General features: G+C 39.6%; 1 protein-coding gene across 1 annotated transcript in view; it reads left to right on the top strand.

Moving 5' to 3' along the window:
• Positions 1-711: 711 nt before the first annotated feature.
• ppp4r1l (protein phosphatase 4, regulatory subunit 1-like) overlaps positions 712-20,413 on the top strand; it is a 31,574-nt gene continuing 11,872 nt past the window's right edge. Inside the window, exons 1-17 of the mRNA XM_067460352.1 lie at positions 712-940; positions 1,764-1,808; positions 2,074-2,203; positions 2,809-2,915; positions 2,999-3,141; positions 4,329-4,475; positions 4,733-4,840; positions 6,953-7,018; positions 7,232-7,390; positions 8,690-8,814; positions 10,340-10,800; positions 10,889-11,106; positions 12,227-12,310; positions 12,521-12,706; positions 13,474-13,635; positions 14,134-14,234; positions 14,320-14,440. Coding sequence (XP_067316453.1) covers positions 934-940; positions 1,764-1,808; positions 2,074-2,203; positions 2,809-2,915; positions 2,999-3,141; positions 4,329-4,475; positions 4,733-4,840; positions 6,953-7,018; positions 7,232-7,390; positions 8,690-8,814; positions 10,340-10,800; positions 10,889-11,106; positions 12,227-12,310; positions 12,521-12,706; positions 13,474-13,635; positions 14,134-14,234; positions 14,320-14,440 — 2,370 coding nt within the window. The 5' untranslated portion in view covers positions 712-933. The remainder of the gene's footprint in view (positions 941-1,763; positions 1,809-2,073; positions 2,204-2,808; positions 2,916-2,998; positions 3,142-4,328; positions 4,476-4,732; positions 4,841-6,952; positions 7,019-7,231; positions 7,391-8,689; positions 8,815-10,339; positions 10,801-10,888; positions 11,107-12,226; positions 12,311-12,520; positions 12,707-13,473; positions 13,636-14,133; positions 14,235-14,319; positions 14,441-20,413) is intronic.

The following is a 20,413-nucleotide window of genomic DNA, read 5'->3' as shown; positions in this document are numbered from 1 at the left end:
TTTCATTAAACCGTTCAAAAATGGTTTCAGCAACGTAATTACATCATCACGTACACACACACACACACACACACACACACACACACACACACACACACACACACACACACACACACACACACACACACACACACACACACACACACACACACACACTATATATATGTATATATATATATATATGAACTTTTGGTCAACAAGACAATATATGTTGCATTAAATACTTGATGATGGAAAACGTACTGTACTTCTAAGTAAATAGTAAATATATATATATATATATATATATATATATATATATATATATATATATATATATATATATATATATATATATATATATATATATATATATATATATTACACGATTAAATGAAGACCCTAGTAGGCACATAAAGGTACAGATATGGCTGCTTTAATACTTTCTATTATGGTTCAATATTAGTAGCGTTTATCACTGTTACTGTGGCTTGAGTTAAATTTATAATATTTGTACTGCCTTTATACTAAGAATAAAACTGGGCACATAGCGAGAATTGCCACAGAGAATAATTTTGCAGCAAATATTTAGTTAATAAAAAAGGGTTTATAAACAAAATCGAGAACCGTACGATTTGTTATAAACAAATCGTAAAAGAACAAGTCCGGTTTTGTTTAACTGATTCACTCCAAAGATCCGACTCATATGAACAACTCATTGACGAATCGGACGTCGCTAGACTAGTCACGTGATCGACATTGTCTTATTTTTTTCTCTTCGAGCGTTCGGTTGAGCGATACAAATATTTGGGTTATTTCCGCTCGTAAAAGAGTTTTGTTTCGATGAGTTTACCTCTGTTTTTAAAGTATTTGATCTTCCTCTAAATGCCGGGATTGAAATAAGAGCAGGAAATCTTTTGAGGAAGTGGAGTGACAGCGCCGCTGTAAATCAAGATGGCAGGTAACGTGCTTTAGTATATTTATTTAAAGCTTTATGGGGCGGTTTAAAGAGAATCGGCCCTGTTATCGCTGTTGACTGTATTGAAACGCATTTGCCTTTTGAACATTTCTGGTGTATTTTAAAACAAAGGCCATGAGCCTAGTGAAATTTTAAGTGGATTAACACTAGTTGCGAGTTGTGGAGCTAGCTGGACAGACTGGGATATTATAAAAGTACTGTGATAAGAACTTTTGGCCAACAAGACAATATATGTTACATTAAATACTTGATGATGGAAAACGTACTGTACTTCTAAGTAAATAGTGAAGATACCATAGCTGAGTTGACAGGAGCTTGACTGTCAGTTTGTTAGCCAACCTGACCGGGGTCTATTCCCGGATAACACGTTTTTGTTAGCTGGTCACCTTTAAAATGCATTAATAATGTGTCATAACATAAGACCTGTTTGTATTTCATTGCAGACTACAGTATGAAATTTTTTTGAGAAACATAGACGCCTAGTAAACGAGTAATTTGTTGTGGTCACCTGAGTTGACATTTTAGTGAGATAAGCTAACACTACGACAAATGCTAAGCTGTGTGTCAAAATCACTTTGATCAAAACCTAGTTAGCTGCCTACCTAAACAGCCTTTTTTTTGAGCATTATGGTTTCGTTCTTGGACTGAAAAGCCCAAAAAATGCAAGTCCGGAGTAGTTAGATAGCTGACAAGGTTGTGAGGAACAGCCCAACTTCATGTGTCACAGTATCATGGCTTGAAACTTTCAGTTTATCTACACACTTATCAGTCATTCATATTAACATTATTGTTTTTGTTTCCCCAGGTCTGTCTTTATATTTTGAAGACGGTCATGATGATTTGGATGACTGTGAGTAAACAGAACTCTTTTGCAACTTTACAGATCAGTATCTCTCTATGAGTGTGTGGGAATCTTAAAAAACATCTCAATAACATGTCCAGCTCATGTTTCACCCCACAACCAAAATAAGATTTTTTTTTTGTTTGCTTAATAAAATCCATTTAAGAAACAGAATATTTTGCAATTGAGATGTTTAGCATTAGCACATTTCCTCGCTCAAAATCTTATTATAATGACTTTTATAATTAGCTGTGCATATGAATCTTTCTTGCAGTTGGATTCGATGACTATGGTTCTGAGTGTGATGGGATTCGGATAACAGCATTTCTGGATTCAGGCCAGGATAATCTCACCCCTCTGGGCCGACTGGAGAAATATGCTTTCAGTGAAAACGTCTTCAACAGGTGAGACGTAAAGCAATGTCTACAGTGTGAAACTGAGGCATGCTATGTAAAATGGATTTCAGTTTTTTTTGCCTCTGTCGTGTAATATCAAATGTTTATTTAGGAGTAAAATGTCCTTGTTGTACCTGTCACTTATACGTACATATGAAATATAATGGGATAACTTTTTGGGGTGCAATGGGGAAAAATAAATAGGGATGCTCCAATATCACTATTTTATATGATAATCGATAATTCTTTATATTTAAATGCCAATAACTAATATATTGGCAGATAAATCTAAATCCAAATTTTTATGTAATTCTAGATAGCCTGATTACAAAAACAAGTATCACTATTAAAATCCACGTCCCAAGCACACAATTATAATGTTAATGCTGCATCTGTCACTGCATGAGAGGATCATTTATGAGCGTAGTTTCCTGCTTGACATGTTGCTATACTCTTCTTCAGTTTTTAATGCTTTATTTAAAATCACAACCGACACAATAAATGCAATACCCAAAAATACACAAACAATTATTGAATGATTGTGCTTCTAAATTGTGAAAGCCTGTGTCATGTGGCCTATTATGTGTGCTTGATAGCATGTTATTTATTTTCAGGCAAATTGTGGCTCGTGGATTGCTGGATGTTCTCCGGGAGTTCAGTGATAATGAAAATGACTTTATCAGCGTCATGGAAACGGTTGCCAGGATGTCTGAAGATGGAGGTTTGTATCACTTTTATCTGTATTTGACCTGTCTAATATGGTAGAACTGTATGTAATGTCTTAAATATAACGTGATGTTACAGAACCGACAGTGCGAGCAGAACTAATGGAACAGGTACCGAACATTGCCATGTTCCTCCATGAAAATCGCCCCAATTTCCCAGAAGCCTTCTCACGGTACCTTGTTCCCATTGTGGTCCGGTATCTCACAGACCCTAATAACCAGGTGAGTTTTACTGTGAAAAACTGTCTGTTCTTGAGTTCTTCTGAATAGGTTGACAAACATCATGGCTTTTGAGTAGGGGTGGGTCAAGGATTTTAATAATGCAACTTACCAAAGAAGGGTTGGGTTGCTGACAGCATGATGTGCTTTAATTTTCACTTTCACTTTAAATTTAAATTTAGAGTTGCATATCTGAATTCAACTTATTTTAGAAATTATTCTGTACTACCATCAAAGCTGTCTAATCACCTCTTTTGTAATAAATTCAAAGCCTTTCACCACAGTTATCAGATCACTTGAGCGATGTTCCCATTATTATGCATAATTTGTAGGGTTCTGTTTTTTTTTTTTTAACTTTGTGTAGTTTTTAGTCTTTTTTTTGGGTAAATATCTGTTATTTTTATATTAAAGGGTTTGGTAGGGGTAGGCGATGTGACCAGAACCTTAATTTTATTTTACGATAACAATATATATTACAATATAATTATTTTAGATTTAAATAAGGTTATGATATTAAAATTTGATACCATTTGGAATTTCATGAAAAAAATTAACAAAGAATGGTAAAACTTTACAATAAGGTTCATTAGTTAACATGAACTAATAATGTACTGCACTTTTAAAGCATTTATTTATCTTTGTTAATATCAATTTCAACATTTACTAATGCATTATTAAAATCTTGTTAACATTAGTTAATTCACTGTAAACTAACATGGACAGACCATGAACCGCTGTATTTTTATTAAATAAAGTTAACAAAGATTAACTAATACTGAACAAAGATGTTTCTCATGATTAGTTAGTTCATGTTAACTAATGCAACCTTATTGTAAAGTGTTACCAAAATGATACTAGCCTAAAAAAACACTTTGACACATAGACGTGTGTATTTAACTGTTAGTTGGCAAAAAGCACTCAGTTCTCACACACTCTATGAGCAGAGGCTTCATGTTGCACATCTCTCAGCGTGCACATATACTGAAACAAGATGTCTTTCGCTGCTAATTGTGCTTCAGTGGTTTAAAATCACTTTTTAAACCTATATCTATATATCCTTTTGGAATGCATCTTATTAGTATAGGGAAAAAACTCTAAAGCCTTATTATTCAGGGTTCCCTTAACACTAAATAATTAATTACTCATTCAGACAACCCATTGAGGCGGTTTTGTCTGGGCTTTTCCCTTAGGTGCGAAAGACGAGCCAGGCCGCTTTGCTGGTGCTACTTGAACAGGGTCTGATGAGTAAGGCAGATATGGAGGGAAAGGTCTGCCCTGTGCTTCTGGAGCTCACTGAACCCAGCAGTGATGACGACTACAAGATAGAGGCTGTAGCGGTGAGTCTTTGTGTTAAAGAGAATTTCATGCTGGTTTCTGGCAGCGAATAATAATCGTCGTAAAAATATGTAAACCATGAGCTTTCACATGATAGCAATGCGTTATATTTCCTGTTGTAACTTCATTCCATCTGTATTGGCATGCTCATCTGCATACTGTCTGCATGATGCTATTACTGTGCTAATTGTTTTGTGGGGTTGGGATGAACGTTCATGTTTTGATCTCTGTGTTGATGGTGGATGATGTTTTGTTCCAGATAATGTGCAAGCTGGTGACCATGTTGACTAAAGACACAGTGGAACACCTTTTATTGCTGCGCTTTTGTGAACTCTGCAGTGACGTCAGACTATTTCAAGTCCGCAAGGTAATACTCTCTGAATGTTCCAGGATTCTTTGAAGAACTGTTTTATTCGATGTCTTTAGCAGTAATTTATTTAAAAATATAACAACAAAATGGAAACAATAGATATGCAGTCTATGTAAGTATTTGTCATTTAGTGATTGTTAAATGTTAGTGGAACATGTTTACCTTTATTGTGTATTAGGGCTGGGATAAACGATTATTTTTTAAACGATTAATCTAGCGATTATTTTTTCGATGCATCGATTAATCTAACGATTAATTTTTCCTGTCCGATTCGGTTACGATTTGATTATCGATTATCTCCCCATTAATTGCATTAAGTTTGCACACTGCCTGTGCCGTCAATATCATAGATATATGGTCAATAGGCTACTGCCCACGTTGTCTTTGCTGTATCAGTAGGCTATTTATGTTTAACATTAAGAATAGGGCTTCCCTCCGCATCAATAGCAGCAGCAGTGCCGCGTCAGACACGCTTCTAGTGTGCAGAGGCAGAGAAAACGCCACACAGCCCCGTGGCATGACAGTGAAAACAGTTACATGTAGAGTGCATTACGGGCACCAATATTCTGTTTAAAACCGGAATAGTCCTGGGATGAAACTGTGCTCACTTAGAGGATGGATACCCTCGGTCACATCAGCGAGATTAGACAGTGAACATTTTAAATTTAAAACAGCTTATTATGTAGGTAGCCAATGTGCCCGATGCTTTCACTTGATGCAAACGTTTGTTTTTGTGATTAAAATACATAAAATATTACCAAAACATCTGTCTTCCTGTGTGCAGAACTTTATGTAGCCGTGACAACAAAACGCGTGCATGCGCGCCTGTGTTAAGAGCGCTTGCTCCGCGCGCCAGCCCGCAAGCCTTGCACTTCTGAAAGTCTGAGGAGCCACTCGTGTTGCTACCATAGATATACATAATAAATAATATACTTAATTACATAATATACTTTATTATGTATATCTATGGTTGCTACTACTCTCCGGCGCCACCATCTTTATTTTGACTCTGACGAATCGACGCGCATATTTTGCGTCGACGTATTTTTTGCGTCGACGTCATCGATGACTTCGACGCGTTGTCCCAGCCCTATTGTGTATTGTGTGAGAGAACTTCATATGTCATGCATGCACTAATAATCACTTTGGGACCAAAAGTAAATGCAAAAATAGCTAATACATTTTAGGTTAAAAAACACTTTTGCAACATTTGGCATGCCACTTTATAATTTTCTCATAGTTTCTAATATACACTAACATTGAAAAGTTTGTGGTCGGTAAGGTTTTTTATTTGAAATGTTTTCGAAAGAAGTATCTCATGCTCATCAACGCTTCATTTATTTGATCTAAAGCACAGTAAAAACAGTAATATTATAAAATATTTGAATTTAAAATAAGCATTTAAAATGTAATTTATCCCTGTGATTCAAAGCTAAGTTTTCAGCATCATTACTCCATTCTTCAGTGTCATATGATCCTTCAGGAATCATTCCAATGTGCTGCTCAAAAAACAACATTTCTTATTATTGTCTATGTTGAAAACAGTTGTAATGCTTAATATTTTTGTGGAAGCATGATACATTTTTCTTTGAGGATTCTTTGATGACTAGAAAGTTCAAAAGAACAGCATTATTCTTTGTAACATTATAAATGTCTTTACTGTCAATTTTTAAAATCAATTTAATTTCATTCTTCTTCTTCTTTTTTTAAGTCTCACTGACCCAAACTTTGAACTGTAGGGTATTTCAATATATTTCTCTTTTACAAAGTGTGGAAATACCAACATGCATGATTATATCAGTATCATGATGAGTCAAATGAGTAACAATCCTGAGAACCCAATGGACAGAAATTACTTCTGTAAAGAGAGCCTTGACACAATAAAGTTGTACTCTGGACAAAACAAGCTCATCAAAACAATGCTACTTTGTCATTCAAATAACGGATGCTTAGGCCTACATTGTGTAAAAAAAAGTTGTGAAGAATGTTAATCTACTTTTGAAACTCGTGCTGAGTTGGCCAAAAGCAATGCTTGAGTTACAGAAGGCTTCTGATTACAACAAGGCAGAAAACTGAATGTGACCTTGTTTTGATTTTTCTCATCACCAGGTCTGTGCAGCAAACTTTGGCGAGTTCTGCTCTATTGTTGGCCAGGAAGCCACAGAGAAACTACTGGTGAGACCTCTGCAGCTTTCCTTGTATTATGACAGTATTGCAGTCACGGTGGGCCAAAATTAATATGTTTAATTATATCTGTGCGCTAGACACAAAAATATCTGTAATCTTATAAAGCCTTAAAGTTTGTTTGGTTTTTATGTTGAAAACAGATTTTGTTTACACGATTTGCAGATGTGTTAACCAAGCACTCTCTCTTTGTCCTAAAATCAGATGCTTAAGTTTTTCGACCTGTGCTCGGACAGTCTGTGGGGTATTCGGAAAGCCTGTGCCGAGTGCTTCATGGTTGTTTCAAATTGCACTTCTCCAGAAGTGCGACGTACCAAATTGTCCCCCTTGTTCATCAACCTCATTAGTGATCAGTCTCGCTGGGTAAGAGTGAAGATGCACACACACACACACACACACACATACTTACGCTAACACTGTGTTCTTCTAAAATTCCATGATTCATTTCTGTCCTTTCTGAAAGTGAACATGGTTATTTGATGTTCAGTATGGTGCTGTGGAGTAGAGACCTGCGAGATTCTGACTTGCTGTTCCCACTTATGTCAGACAATCTTTATTACATTTAAAATTAAAGCCCCGCTGTGGTGAAAATTAAGTTTTTAATGTGTATATGTCTATGTGGTGTTTTTAATATGCTTTAAAACAAACCATGTGCAAATTCATGTCAACACCATTGCTGAGTATTTTCTCATTAAAACCGCAGTGAAAAAAAAGATGGTGTCAAAAATTCGGTTTAAAATCGCCGATGTTTCAGACGTCACAAACTACCTTGTAAACAATCATGTCAATGTGTGGGTGGGCTTTAGCATATTATTAACTGCTCTGAAGCAGTGGAGTCTCAAGAGAGACAGGTTAACCCGCTATATATTTTGGTTGATATGAAAAATTGGGTACATAAATATAATAGCTGGTGAATTATAATGAATATGTATATGTTATGATGAACTATATGCCTTTCTCCACAAACATTCAAAGTTGTTCAAAGCTTTTCTAAGGATGGTAATTTTAGAAGGCAGACTGAGATGGCGAATGGGAACCTTAAAGGGGGTACTTCAGCGCTGGGAAGATGAATCTGTATATATATTCGAATATACTCCAGGGTTTCCACTGATATAAAGCCATATGCTAATTGCTGAAGTAACCTTTTAAGCACATTATTAGTTGTTTGATAACTTTGTCAAGCCAAAGGCTAATCATATTAATTACCGTTGTGTCTGATATTGTAAAGAGTGGTACATAAAGCGCATTCTGATACATCGACTTGTAATTCACTCTTCCAATTTATCTTACATATATGGCTGAATTAAATCATTATTTCCACTTGCCGTTGTGCAATATTTAGTGCAGTAAAGTTGACCGAGTTGGTCTCTGAGCTAGTGTGAGTGAATGGAGATGGGGCTTATTTGCATATTCATGTATCTGTGTATGCTAAATGAAGCAAGGGTGTAAAGTTACATTCAAGCTATTTTAACGTATGAAGACAATCTTTTTCACAGGATTTTTTTTAAATGTATAAATGTGGTACTCAAAAATAAGTTTTAAGGGATACAATTAGTGACTACAGGGAGACTTTAAGAAATTAGATCTGAACAAAGAGGTCTGGAAAATGGATGGATTTGTTTTTTTAAAGGGAAGGAAACTTCTCTCTTTTTTCCTTTTCAGGTACGCCAGGCTGCGTTCCAGTCTCTAGGTCGTTTCATCTCCACGTTTGCCAACCCTTCTATCACAGGATTGCATTTCTGTGAGGACGGGACCCTCCGTGAGATACCGAAGATTTCCTCAGAGAAGTAAACGCACATGGTTTCTTCACTACAATTGTGCTTGTAGGAAAAACTACAAAAGTTTCTAATCAACTAGTTGTTGTAGTTGATTATCAGTCAACTTAACTGGAAGCCCTGTATAATTATGCTTGTTTTGGGTTCACCTGACCCATATTGAACAACAATTAGTTCATTAAGCCCTCGTCTAGCAACCCCCCCCCCCCCAATGCTCCAAATAGCAATTAAACATCTAAAAGTATCTTTATTTGTATGTTTTTTTGAGAGGAGTACCTTGCAGTTTTTCCCTGCTCATTTCTTTGCTAAGTGTAGTACAGTTTTAAAACACAACTTTCCAACTTTGTGAATATTCTTAGCAAATTCTCGATGGCACGAGTCTGAACCAATGAATGTAATTGCCAAACTCATGCTGAGAGGGAAAAAGGTCATGCATCCGAAGGGTGCGTACAAAGATGCCTCGGACAGCTCGCGATCCAGATATACATGTATACACAAAATTAAAGTATTTCAAAATATCTGTCTTGGCAGATTGGCTGTCTTGGTTAACTGTTAGGGAAAAACATTAGGCTGATAAGCGGGACCCACATCAAGATGTTGGGTCTGGGAACTCATCATTGACATGGCTCAATCTGAGGGGCGGGATAAACGGTTGTCTTTCAAATCCCCTCTGCAATTGGATAGCGCTACAACCAACCAGAGCAACGTGAAGCAGAGAAAGACCGCCATTTTGAAAGACCGCTGTTCGCCAGCTTCTTTGTTTGCAAGTAGCATGCGGAACCCGCGCAACTCTCATGTAATCATGTTAAGCCCGCCCCCCGAATCCATACACGATGTGTTTGGCCTGACCAAAATTAGTTTTTTCCAGCTCGCAAGTCTCTGGAGAGTTGCTAGACGACACTCGCTGCAATTTAGATTTGCTGCCGCTAGGGTGCGTCTAAAATTCTAGGCTAGAAATGATGTGTAACATTATATTAGATCTGTGCATTACAGTAGGTCTTAATGATGTCTTAATGATAGCTCATTAATGATGTTATTGGGAAAAAATATATATTTTTCCTATAGATATGGGGTTTGACTTGTGTGTGATACATTTGGTGTTATTTTAAGATATGCTTTCTAGCTGTTATTGTTTTGGAACCTTCAGAAAACTTGAATTATATTTTTCTCAGAATTGATTTTGCTGACTATCGATTTCAAACAGGTCCAGCGCATACATTTTTTTTGTCGAAGTCAAACAAATCATACATCATTTAAACGTTTTTTTTTTAAATAGAGAATGTGAATTACATTTTTGAAAATTTGTTCATTGCTTCTCTTTTTGCCAGCACGGGTCACATATATTCAAATAAAAAAGTTATTTTTAAATTTTAATAATATTTCACAATATTACTGTTTTTATTGTATTTTTGATCAAATAAATACAGCATTGGTGATCATAAGTTTTTTTCTTGTTAACTTCTTTATGTTGATGCTTATTTACAAAACAAAATGAATTAATAAATTCTAAATTAATGAACCCCTCCTGTCTTTGTAGCCACAGACCAGAAGTGACCACCAGCAATTCGAGTAACAGCCGCAATGCCTCCATTGATGGTTCTTCAGGTCTCATTCAGACCCGTTCAGAGCAGCTACAATCCACCTCAGACACAGTAGTTCCACCTTCACATCCTCCAGAAGGTCACTCCTCTGATAGCACCAGCAAGAACCAGCCTAAATGCTTAGCCTCTTTGTCCCACCAGCAGATGGATGACTGCACAATGTTCAACTCCTTCAACTTCTGGAGACCCCCACTACCTGACATTACCCAAGACCTGCAGCTACTACAAGGAGAGAAAAGAGATTTGGCAATAGAAAAAGAAGAGACGGTGAGGGAGACAGAAGTTGAGGGGAAAGAAAACATGGCAAGTTTAGATGCACAGGGCCCAGCCACCAGCTCCCAGATCCAGAAAGTTTTGGACTGTCTTCAGCCCCACCTAGATGATCCTGATGTTCAAGGTGATTGTTAAAAGAGCTCATGTTCGTTTTGCTCTTTTCTGAATAGGGAATTGTAGTTATTCATTCCCCTGTTGCTTTCCACTCGCAGCTCAAGTGAAGGTGTTGTCCGCTGCACTGAAAGCTGCCCAACTAGAGAGTCAAACAGAAGATGCTGATGAGTCTGTGTCAGACAGTAATGGTTCCATAAGCTCCCCGACGTCTGATGAGCTCAGTGCCATGAGTGAACTCTCACTAACAGATGCACAGATCTCAGACTCGCCCTCCACTTCACCTGTGCTGGTAGATGACTCTGAACACAGCAGTGAGGTGAGAAGACAACTTTATAGTTAATAAATGTCAAAGAAAGTAAGTTTAGCTGGTTATATATACTTTACTTTTTTATGTTGCCATTATAATTTATATGGTAACACTTTATTTTACAGTGCCCTTGTTACATGTTACATGTACTTGCCATAGTAATAACAGTAAATTAAGCATAATTGCGTGCAACTAACCCTCAACCAAACCCTAATCCTACCCTAACCCTGAAAGTCTTCAGTTCTGCTTTAAACTGGTCCAGGCTCTGTACTGCTCTCAGCTCACTGGGGAGGTGGTTCCAAAGCCGTGGTGCCGCTGAGCAGAAAGGTTAAATTACTCTAAAAGCAATTAAAGCCATAGTAATTCTTCTATTACTCTAGCTTTATTACGCTGTACTTATATATTATATAACTACATTGTAACAATGACACCTTAAAATAAAGTGTAACCGAAAGGTGTCCTTGTTTCTGTGTAATTTAATAAATTACTGAATAATAATAATGAACTACATGTACTTTAGGGTTAGGATTAGAGTTTAAATTAGGCTTTGTTACATATGTTACATGGGGTTACTATAGTAATATACTATATTGCTATAAATTATGCATAATTTATAGCAATATAGTATATTACTATAGTAACCCCATGTAACATATGTAACAATGTTACTGTAAAATTAAGTTACCAAACATTTCATCTTTAAAACGTCATATTTGTAATAGTAAAAATAAAGAAATTAATTGTAATATTTAATTTAAATGTTTTAATGTTATAATAATTCTTATTTTAAGATTTAAAAAAAGTATTATTATTATAATTGTCTATAAATTATTTTATTTCAAATAATTTTATATAAATATTTAGCCTACAAGTGAAGAATCTACACTGAGGCAGGAAAATACTTATATTCCATGTAATCTTTCAATTAATATGAGGACAACAATTATTAAAGGACAATAATGTTGTTTTAAATGTTTTGATGATGCTGCCAGTGTTTGACATGTCATAGCAAATCTCCTTCTGCATTTTTATGTAAGTCTGTTTATGCAAATGCCATTAGGAGGAAGTACAGGCAAGATAACTCTACAGTAGAGAATTCATTATAATTTTTTTGTATGTGTGCATACAGGAGTCAGACCTAATAGAAAATGTGGGGGAAGACAAAGACACCAATACAGTTAAAACATATGAAGAGGAGAAGTCTAAGGTCCAGGTATTGTACTGCTTAGTAAATACTTGCATGTTTTACCATTTACAAATCTCCTAGCTTAGACCACAAACCGTATTCAATTGCAGTCATTAATGAAGCACATTAAATGTACAAATAAACTATTTTTGCAAATAAACAGATTCAATCTGACAGTTCAAACTTGTTCATTGACTCTGTGAAGTTTCCTAACACTCATTCTTTCTGTGGTCTCAGAATGTAATTCCACAGCAGCTGCTGGATCAGTATCTGTCCATGACAGACCCCGCTCGAGCTCAGACCGTGGACACTGAGATCGCCAAACACTGTGCATTCAGCTTGCCGGGTGTTGCCCTAACGCTGGGCAGACAGAACTGGCACTGCCTCAAAGACACGTATGAGACCCTCGCTACAGATGTGCAGGTAAAATTTCCTCTTAATAGTGTTGTCAAAAGTACCAAACGCGATACCAAATCGGTACTGAAATTTTAAAAATGTGACTCTTTGAGTGCTGTGGAGCAGAATCGTAAACACTTCTAACTGGCCATTGTGCTCACGCGCTCATTAAATATGTCTGATGTCGATCAGCGCTTCACAAACATGTAGTAAAAATACATCAATGACACTTTTCACAGTGCTCTTGCACAGATACACACTATCAGTCTATCAGCCTACGGGTCTGCTGGTTGACCCCTGCTTGTGCTTTTAAACGCTCCTGCTCCTGCTTTAAAAACGTTTTCAAACACTTCCGTGTGCTTTCAAACCGTTGCCGTGTGTTTATCATTGTAGCCAATCACAGGCACATCTGATGAGTGTGTGAGCACAATGGCCAATCAGAGGTGTTTACGATTCCAGCTCAACAGTGCTCAAAACATCACATTTTTTTAATTTTCAGTACCGATTTGGTATCGCGGTTGGTACTTTTGACAACACTACCTCTTAATATGCATTTCTCATCATGGGATTTGTTGCGAATTTTCTTATCGGGCCAATAATGATAATATTAAAAATGAACACATATGGTGGCCGATATATTGTGCATCCCTACATTTATTGCTGTACCATAATGTAATTGATTATAAGTGTCTTGGTTTTGTGTACATGTAGTGTATGAGGCGTAGACGCAGTGGCTTCGGTACTGTAAGTGTGTTTTGAATTTTTCAAATGAATTAACTTTGTATGTGTTGCAGTGGAAGGTGCGACGGACACTTGCGTTCTCAATCCACGAGTTGGCTGTGATTCTGGGGGATCAGCTTACTGCGGCTGACCTGGTGCCCATATTCAATGGCTTCCTCAAAGATCTTGATGAGGTGCGGATAGGAGTCCTCAAACACCTGTATGATTTCTTGAAGGTGAGAATGCCTGGTTGAGTTTGGGTTTAGTAGTGTAAACCTGTGATTATACCTGGTTGAGTTGGTAAGGGGTGTGACATTTCCAAAATGGCTTTGAAACGGTTGACCAATCACAACACACTGGTCCAGTTGACCAGTCAGACCACCTTGTGCTTTTCAGAAGGAGGGGCTTCATAGATACAGGAACTAAATAGAGTATTATTGACAGACTGGGATGAGAAGAGCTGCAACAATGGAGAATATGTGAAAATACATTTCAAGCATGATAACCTATTTTAGTATTCTTTAAGGGAGTTGTCCGTACTGAAAAATATGTTTGTTTGAGATCTTGTGTATTTCTTTTTTTTATTGCATTGGCAATGCATTTGTTTTTTAATCTAACAGTTGTTTTTGATTTGACTTCAGCTTTATATTTAAGCAGTTTTAAATAGTGTTTGTTTTAGTCAGTGTCCATAACAAAACTGGCATTAACAGATCGTTCTGTTTCTGCTTTTGTAGCTTCTTCATGCAGAGAAGCGTCGGGAATATCTGTATCAGCTGCAGGAGTTCATGGTAACGGACAACAGCCGAAATTGGAGATTCCGCTATGAGCTAGCTGAGTATGTACTACTTTGATACACAAAGGGTTTTTTGTAGCTTATGTGCAATCTCACTCTTGTGGTATTTGTCTGTCTGTGTATTTAGACAGCTCATCCTGATCATTGAGTTGTACAGTCACAACGACATCTATGACTACCTCAGACAGATTGCACTTAACCTTTGTTCTGATAAAGTGTCTGAAGTGCGGTGGATCTCCTATAAACTGGTGAGTCAAGTTTCCTTCACCTTAATTCCAAAAATAGAACAACATTACAATGCCATTTTCTGATTTTAGCAACTCCACTGGGCTTTTTTAAACATAAACTTATAGGCTTTTTAGACCTGGTATTAACATTTGTCTCAGGTGATCTGCACATGTATTTAGTGCTTCATTTTTCAAAGACTTATTGTACTTTTTTTTTTACATTTTGAACTTTCTTTAGTTAGTATTGTTCCTGTTTGAGCATTTAAAATGTCTGCAAAGTTACAAAGCACAAAGTCACTCCAAAGGGAGTTATTGTCTATCAGTAAGCACTGTTTCTGAACTCCTTGAAATGCATCCATTCTTCTGGGAACAAACACGTCACAATATCCCTTATTTAAATAATTCCCAGCCAAGGCATGCGCAAATAAAGGGACAAGGCCTGGTGATCCCACTTTATATTAGGTGGCCTTAACTACTATGTACTTGCATCAAAAAATAAGTACAATGTACTTGTCTTTATATTGTAATGCAAAACACTTACTGATATTGAGGTGGGAAACGGGTAAGGTTAGAGACAGGTGTGGTGGTGTGGGTCAGTGTAAGGGTAAAGTTAGAGACAGGTGTGGTGGTGTGGGTCAGTGTAAGGGTAAAGTTAGAGACAGGTGTGGTGGTGTGGGTCAGTGTAAGGGTAAAGATTGAGACAGGTGTGGTGGTGTGGGTCAGTTTAAGGGTAAAGTTAGGGTCAGGTGTGGTGGTGTGGGTCAGTTTAAGGGTAAAGTTAGGGTCAGGTGTGGTGGTGTGGGTCAGTTTAAGGGTAAAGTTAGGGACAGGTGTGGTGGTGTGGGTCAGTTTAAGGGTAAAGTTAGGGACAGGTGTGGTGGTGTGGGTCAGTTTAAGGGTAAAGTTAGGGTCAGGTGTGGTGGTGTGGATCAGTTTAAGGGTAAAGTTAGGGACAGGTGTGGTGGTGTGGGTCAGTTTAAGGGTAAAGTTAGGGACAGGTGTGGTGGTGTGGGTCAGTTTAAGGGTAAAGTTAGGGTCAGGTGTGGTGGTGTGGGTCAGTTTAAGGGTAAAGTTAGGGTCAGGTGTGGTGGTGTGGGTCAGTTTAAGGGTAAAGTTAGGGACAGGTGTGGTGGTGTGGGTCAGTTTAAGGGTAAAGTTAGGGACAGGTGTGGTGGTGTGGGTCAGTTTAAGGGTAAAGTTAGGGTCAGGTGTGGTGGTGTGGGTCAGTTTAAGGGTAGAGTTAGGGACAGGTGTGGTGGTGTGGGTCAGTTTAAGGGTAGAGTTAGAGACAGGTGTGGTGGTGTGGGTCAGTTTAAGGGTAAAGTTAGGGTCAGGTGTGGTGGTGTGGGTCAGTTTAAGGGTAAAGTTAGGGACAGGTGTGGTGGTGTGGGTCAGTTTAAGGGTAAAGTTAGGGACAGGTGTGGTGGTGTGGGTCAGTTTAAGGGTAGAGTTAGAGACAGGTGTGGTGGTGTGGGTCAGTTTAAGGGTAAAGTTAGGGTCAGGTTTGGTGGTGTGGGTCAGTTTAAGGGTAAAGTTAGGGTCAGGTGTGGTGGTGTGGGTCAGTTTAAGGGTAAAGTTAGGGACAGGTGTGGTGGTGTGGGTCAGTTTAAGGGTAAAGTTAGGGACAGGTGTGGTGGTGTGGGTCAGTTTAAGGGTAAAGTTAGGGTCAGGTGTGGTGGTGTGGGTCAGTTTAAGGGTAAAGTTAGGGACAGGTGTCGTGGTGTGGGTCAGTTTAAGGGTAAAGTTAGGGACAGGTGTGGTGGTGTGGGTCAGTTTAAGGGTAAAGTTAGGGACAGGTGTGGTGGTGTGGGTCAGTGTGGGTGAGACTAGTGTGGGTGCTGGTGGATAATGAGCAGGCATAAGGCGTCCGGTCAGAGACGAAGAACACTTTAATGGCTTGATGAATTGTAGTACATTGTTAGATGGATGGCAGAATGATACAGAGTAGTTTGGACTGTATTCTGAGTGGTATGAGTGGTTCTAAAACAATAGAAACAACAATACCCAGTTAGTAATGCAAATAATAATAATAATTAAATCACTTTGTCACTTAAATATACAATATGTATATACTTATACATATATAGTGATGCATAAGCTAGATTAGCACTCGTGAAATTAGCATCACTTTATCTGCCACGTGAGCTCGGGATAATCGACACGTATTGCCTAAATAACATGCTTAAGATCACTTTTACCGTACATAATAACATACACATACTCAACGAGGCTCAAAGTATCTCAAAACATTAATATTTAACTTTCTCTGTATGCTTTCACTAGCGTTGCATATGATGCAATAGGTAAACAACGCTATGGCACACATCCGCGATTACAACAAATTAACGGCAATACAATCAAAACATATTAACTATGGCTCTTTAAAGATAATGAATAACATAAACTAAGTCACTCACTTGTTTATGAACGCACTCTGAAACAACAACAACAGCTGCAGCGAATTCTCTATTAGAGCTCTCCGAACTGCGTTCTGTGGGTCAATACTGAACTCTTAAAGGGGAAATACCTCATTTAACGTAAGGTATCTAAAAGTCCACAAGAGGGCACTAATGTATCTACATATGTATTCAAAGCCTTTTCTACAGCCGCCCCCACATTTCTGGGTAAATGTGAAATCAGAAAAGGCACTATCCCATAAGGGATAGCACGAAGGGATCCTCAGTCTGGTAGGGCTGGGAGGCTGATCAGACGGGTGATGGGACGAAGATAAGTTTTCTTCTTGACTTCTACCTCTACCGTTCTTGCTCTCCCATCTTCTCCAGGAAAGACTTTAGTTACTTGTCCAACTGGCCATAGAGCTCTGGGTAACTGATGATCAACAATCATGACAACTGTACCAGGTTTTAAGTTCTCGCTCTCTCTGTGCCACTTCTGGCGGACTTGCAGTTCTGGGAGATAGTTACGGAGAAAGCGTCTCCAGAAGTGGTCTGCTAAAAGCTGGCTATGTCTCCACCTACGTTTGCTCAGCAACTCTGACTCAGGGTATACTACTTGAGGCAAGGATGAGTCATGCCGCCCCATGAGCAGCATGTTGGGAGTAACAGGGTCAGGATCTGCTACATCTGAGGATGTATATCCTAGGGGCTTTGCATTGAGAATTCCTTCGATTTCCACTAGTACGGTACGTAGGACTTCTTCTGTGACAATCTGATCCCCTATAGTAGAACAGAGGGCTGACTTCAGGGATCTTATCTCTCTTTCCCAACAGCCTCCGAAGTGTGCAGCACCTGGGGGGTTGAACTTGAAACTGATCTGGTGGCTGGCTAATTGCTCCTGTAGGGATGGCTGGAGCTCAGCAAAATCCTCTTGTAAAGCTCTCACACCACCTCGGAAGTTTGTACCTTGGTCTGATATGATCTCAAATGGCTTGCCTCTGCGGGAGATGAATCTTCGAAGAGCCATTAAGAATGAATCAGTGTCCATCTGATAGAGCAGGTCAAGGTGTACAGATCTCGTTGTCAGGCATTTAAAAATGATCCCCCATCGTTTCTCTTGTCTGCGACCTATTTTGATGAAGTAAGGGCCGAAACAATCAACTCCCGTAGAGTAGAAAGCGGGCTGCAGCAAACGCAGTCGTGAAGGAGGGAGATCGGCCATCCTGGGAATGCTGGGTTGACCTCTCCATTGTCTACACCCCAAGCACTTTCTCTGGTGTTGACGAATAGCTTCTCGACCTCTCAATATCCAGTATTTACGACGCATTTCTGCGAACACCCTTTCCGCTCCTGGATGGTGTAAAGTTTCATCAAAGTCCTTGATGATTAGTCTGCTCAGGGGATGTTTAGGCTCCAAAACTATGGGGTGAATAGTGAATTCGTCGAGTTGATCTGTACGTCGGAGACGGCCACCGACTCTGATGAGGTGTGTATTGCTATCGTACTCTGGAGCAAGGCACAGGAGACGACTGCTTAGAGGTAGAGGTTTACCAGATTTCAGATGAGCAATCTCTACTGGAAAACTTTCGGTCTGTGCTTGATGAAGGAGGGCAAGTTCTGCTTTTCTATAATCCTCAGCTGTTAGAGTGTCCGTACCGTTAGCCGCCCCGTGTAAGACTCTGGCTGTGGATGTGAGTAGTTGGTTATAGGACTCAAACTGGTCGCTATCAGGTAAGGCCGGATCGGTGACAGGAACTGTGAGTCCACAAAATATGCCTTGTTTCAGCTCTACATCATCAGCAGGGAGCCGTATGGGGGGACTTTGAGGCCACTGATCTGGGGGTAGGAGGAGGAACGGTGGTCCCTTACACCATCGACTCGGCTTCGCTAACTCTGCTAACGTCTTACCCCTCGTGATGTCGTCAGCTGAATTAGACTTAGAATCAACGTAACGCCAATCTTTGGGGTCTGTCATATCCTGTATCTCTGCTACCCTCGTGCCAATGAAGACTTTAAATCGGCAGGATTCAGCTTGGATCCATGCCAGCACGGTAGTGGAGTCGGACCAGAGCGTGACCTGAAACAGAGGGATACTGAGTTCTGCCTTCAACAACTTGGCGAGTTGGGCTCCAGTCAGAGCTGCGCACAACTCAAGGCGAGGGATAGACTGTTGTTTCTTAGGGGCAACTCTGGAACGGGCAGTCAAGAAAGATATCTCCACATCACCTTGAGGGCTGAGGGTGCGGAGGTAGGCTACTGAGCCGTAGGCTCGCTCAGACGCATCACAGAATATGTGTATGTCTCTGATACTCTGTGGGTTATCCAACTCTGATGTGACGTAACATCTGGGAAGGGAGATGCGCTGAAGATTTGGTAACTCTTGCTCCCATGTTAGCCAAGCTTGGAGCAACTCTTCTGGAAGGTGAGGGTCATCCCAATCCCTTTTCTTGTCCCAAAGACGCTGGACCAGGACTTTTGCTCTCGTGGTATACGGAATGATGTACCCCAAGGGGTCATACTGACTGGCTAGAACCTTGTATATATGGCGCATAGTAGGGGCAGAACATTCAATGGGACGATATTTGTAGGCCAGGGTATCTGAGTTACATTGCCATTGTAGTCCGAGTGCAGACTCCTGAGTGTCTGGTTGTCCTTGGGTCAGCAACAACATCAGGCTACTTGACTTGGCTTCTGCTGGGATGTGATCAAGTACTTGGGGAATGTTACTGGCCCATTGTCTCAGATCGAACCCTCCTGTGGCTAGGAGATCTCGTAGCTTGGATGCCAGTGCACTGGCCTCTTCTTGGGAGCAGAAACTCTGAAGGAAGTTATCTACATAGAATGACTTCTCTATACTGTATCTGACATCTTCGTTTAGGTGACTATGGTCAATGACATGCTTCTGGAGCGCAAAGGTCGCACAGCAAGGGCTGCACGTCGTCCCAAAGGGGAGAACTTGCCACTCATACACTTGTGGGGACTTCTCTCTGTTTAGGTCCCTCCATAGGAATCGTAACAGTGGGCGGTCTTCTGGTAGCAAGCGCACCTGATGAAACATGCCTCGGATATCGCTACTCAATGCGACAGCATGTTCACGGAACCTCAGGAGTACAGACAACAGGGAAGGGCCCAGTGTGGGACCAGGGAGAAGCAATTGGTTGAGATTCTTCCCTCCATGTTGGAACGAACAGTTGAATACAACTCTTTTCTTGTCATTATGTTGTGTCATGTGGTGAGGGATGTACCATGCCTCCTCAGCTTGATCCACTTGGCCTGGAGGTATCACCCGTGCATATCCTGCCTCCTTCAACTTGTTCATCTCCACTTGATAAGCTTCTGCTTGTGCTGCGTCCCTGGCTAATCGCCGCTCTATTCCTCTGAGACAAGGCAGAGTGGTATCTGCTGAGGCTTGCAAGAGAGGCATATCTTTAACTCTTAATAAGGGTGTGGCATACCTGGCGACTCCATCTACGGGAACTCTGATAGTCTTGGACTCGAGCAGTGAAATGGCTTCGTGGTCTTGCTTTGAGCGTGTAATGAGTTTCTCACTGCGGTAAGGGAGCACGTCCAATTGCCACAATTTCTCAACTTGTCTGTA

The sequence above is a fragment of the Pseudorasbora parva genome, chromosome 12 (assembly GCF_024679245.1).
Source record: "Pseudorasbora parva isolate DD20220531a chromosome 12, ASM2467924v1, whole genome shotgun sequence".
Taxonomy (NCBI): domain Eukaryota; kingdom Metazoa; phylum Chordata; class Actinopteri; order Cypriniformes; family Gobionidae; genus Pseudorasbora; species Pseudorasbora parva.
This window is presented reverse-complemented; position numbering and strand designations above follow the sequence as displayed.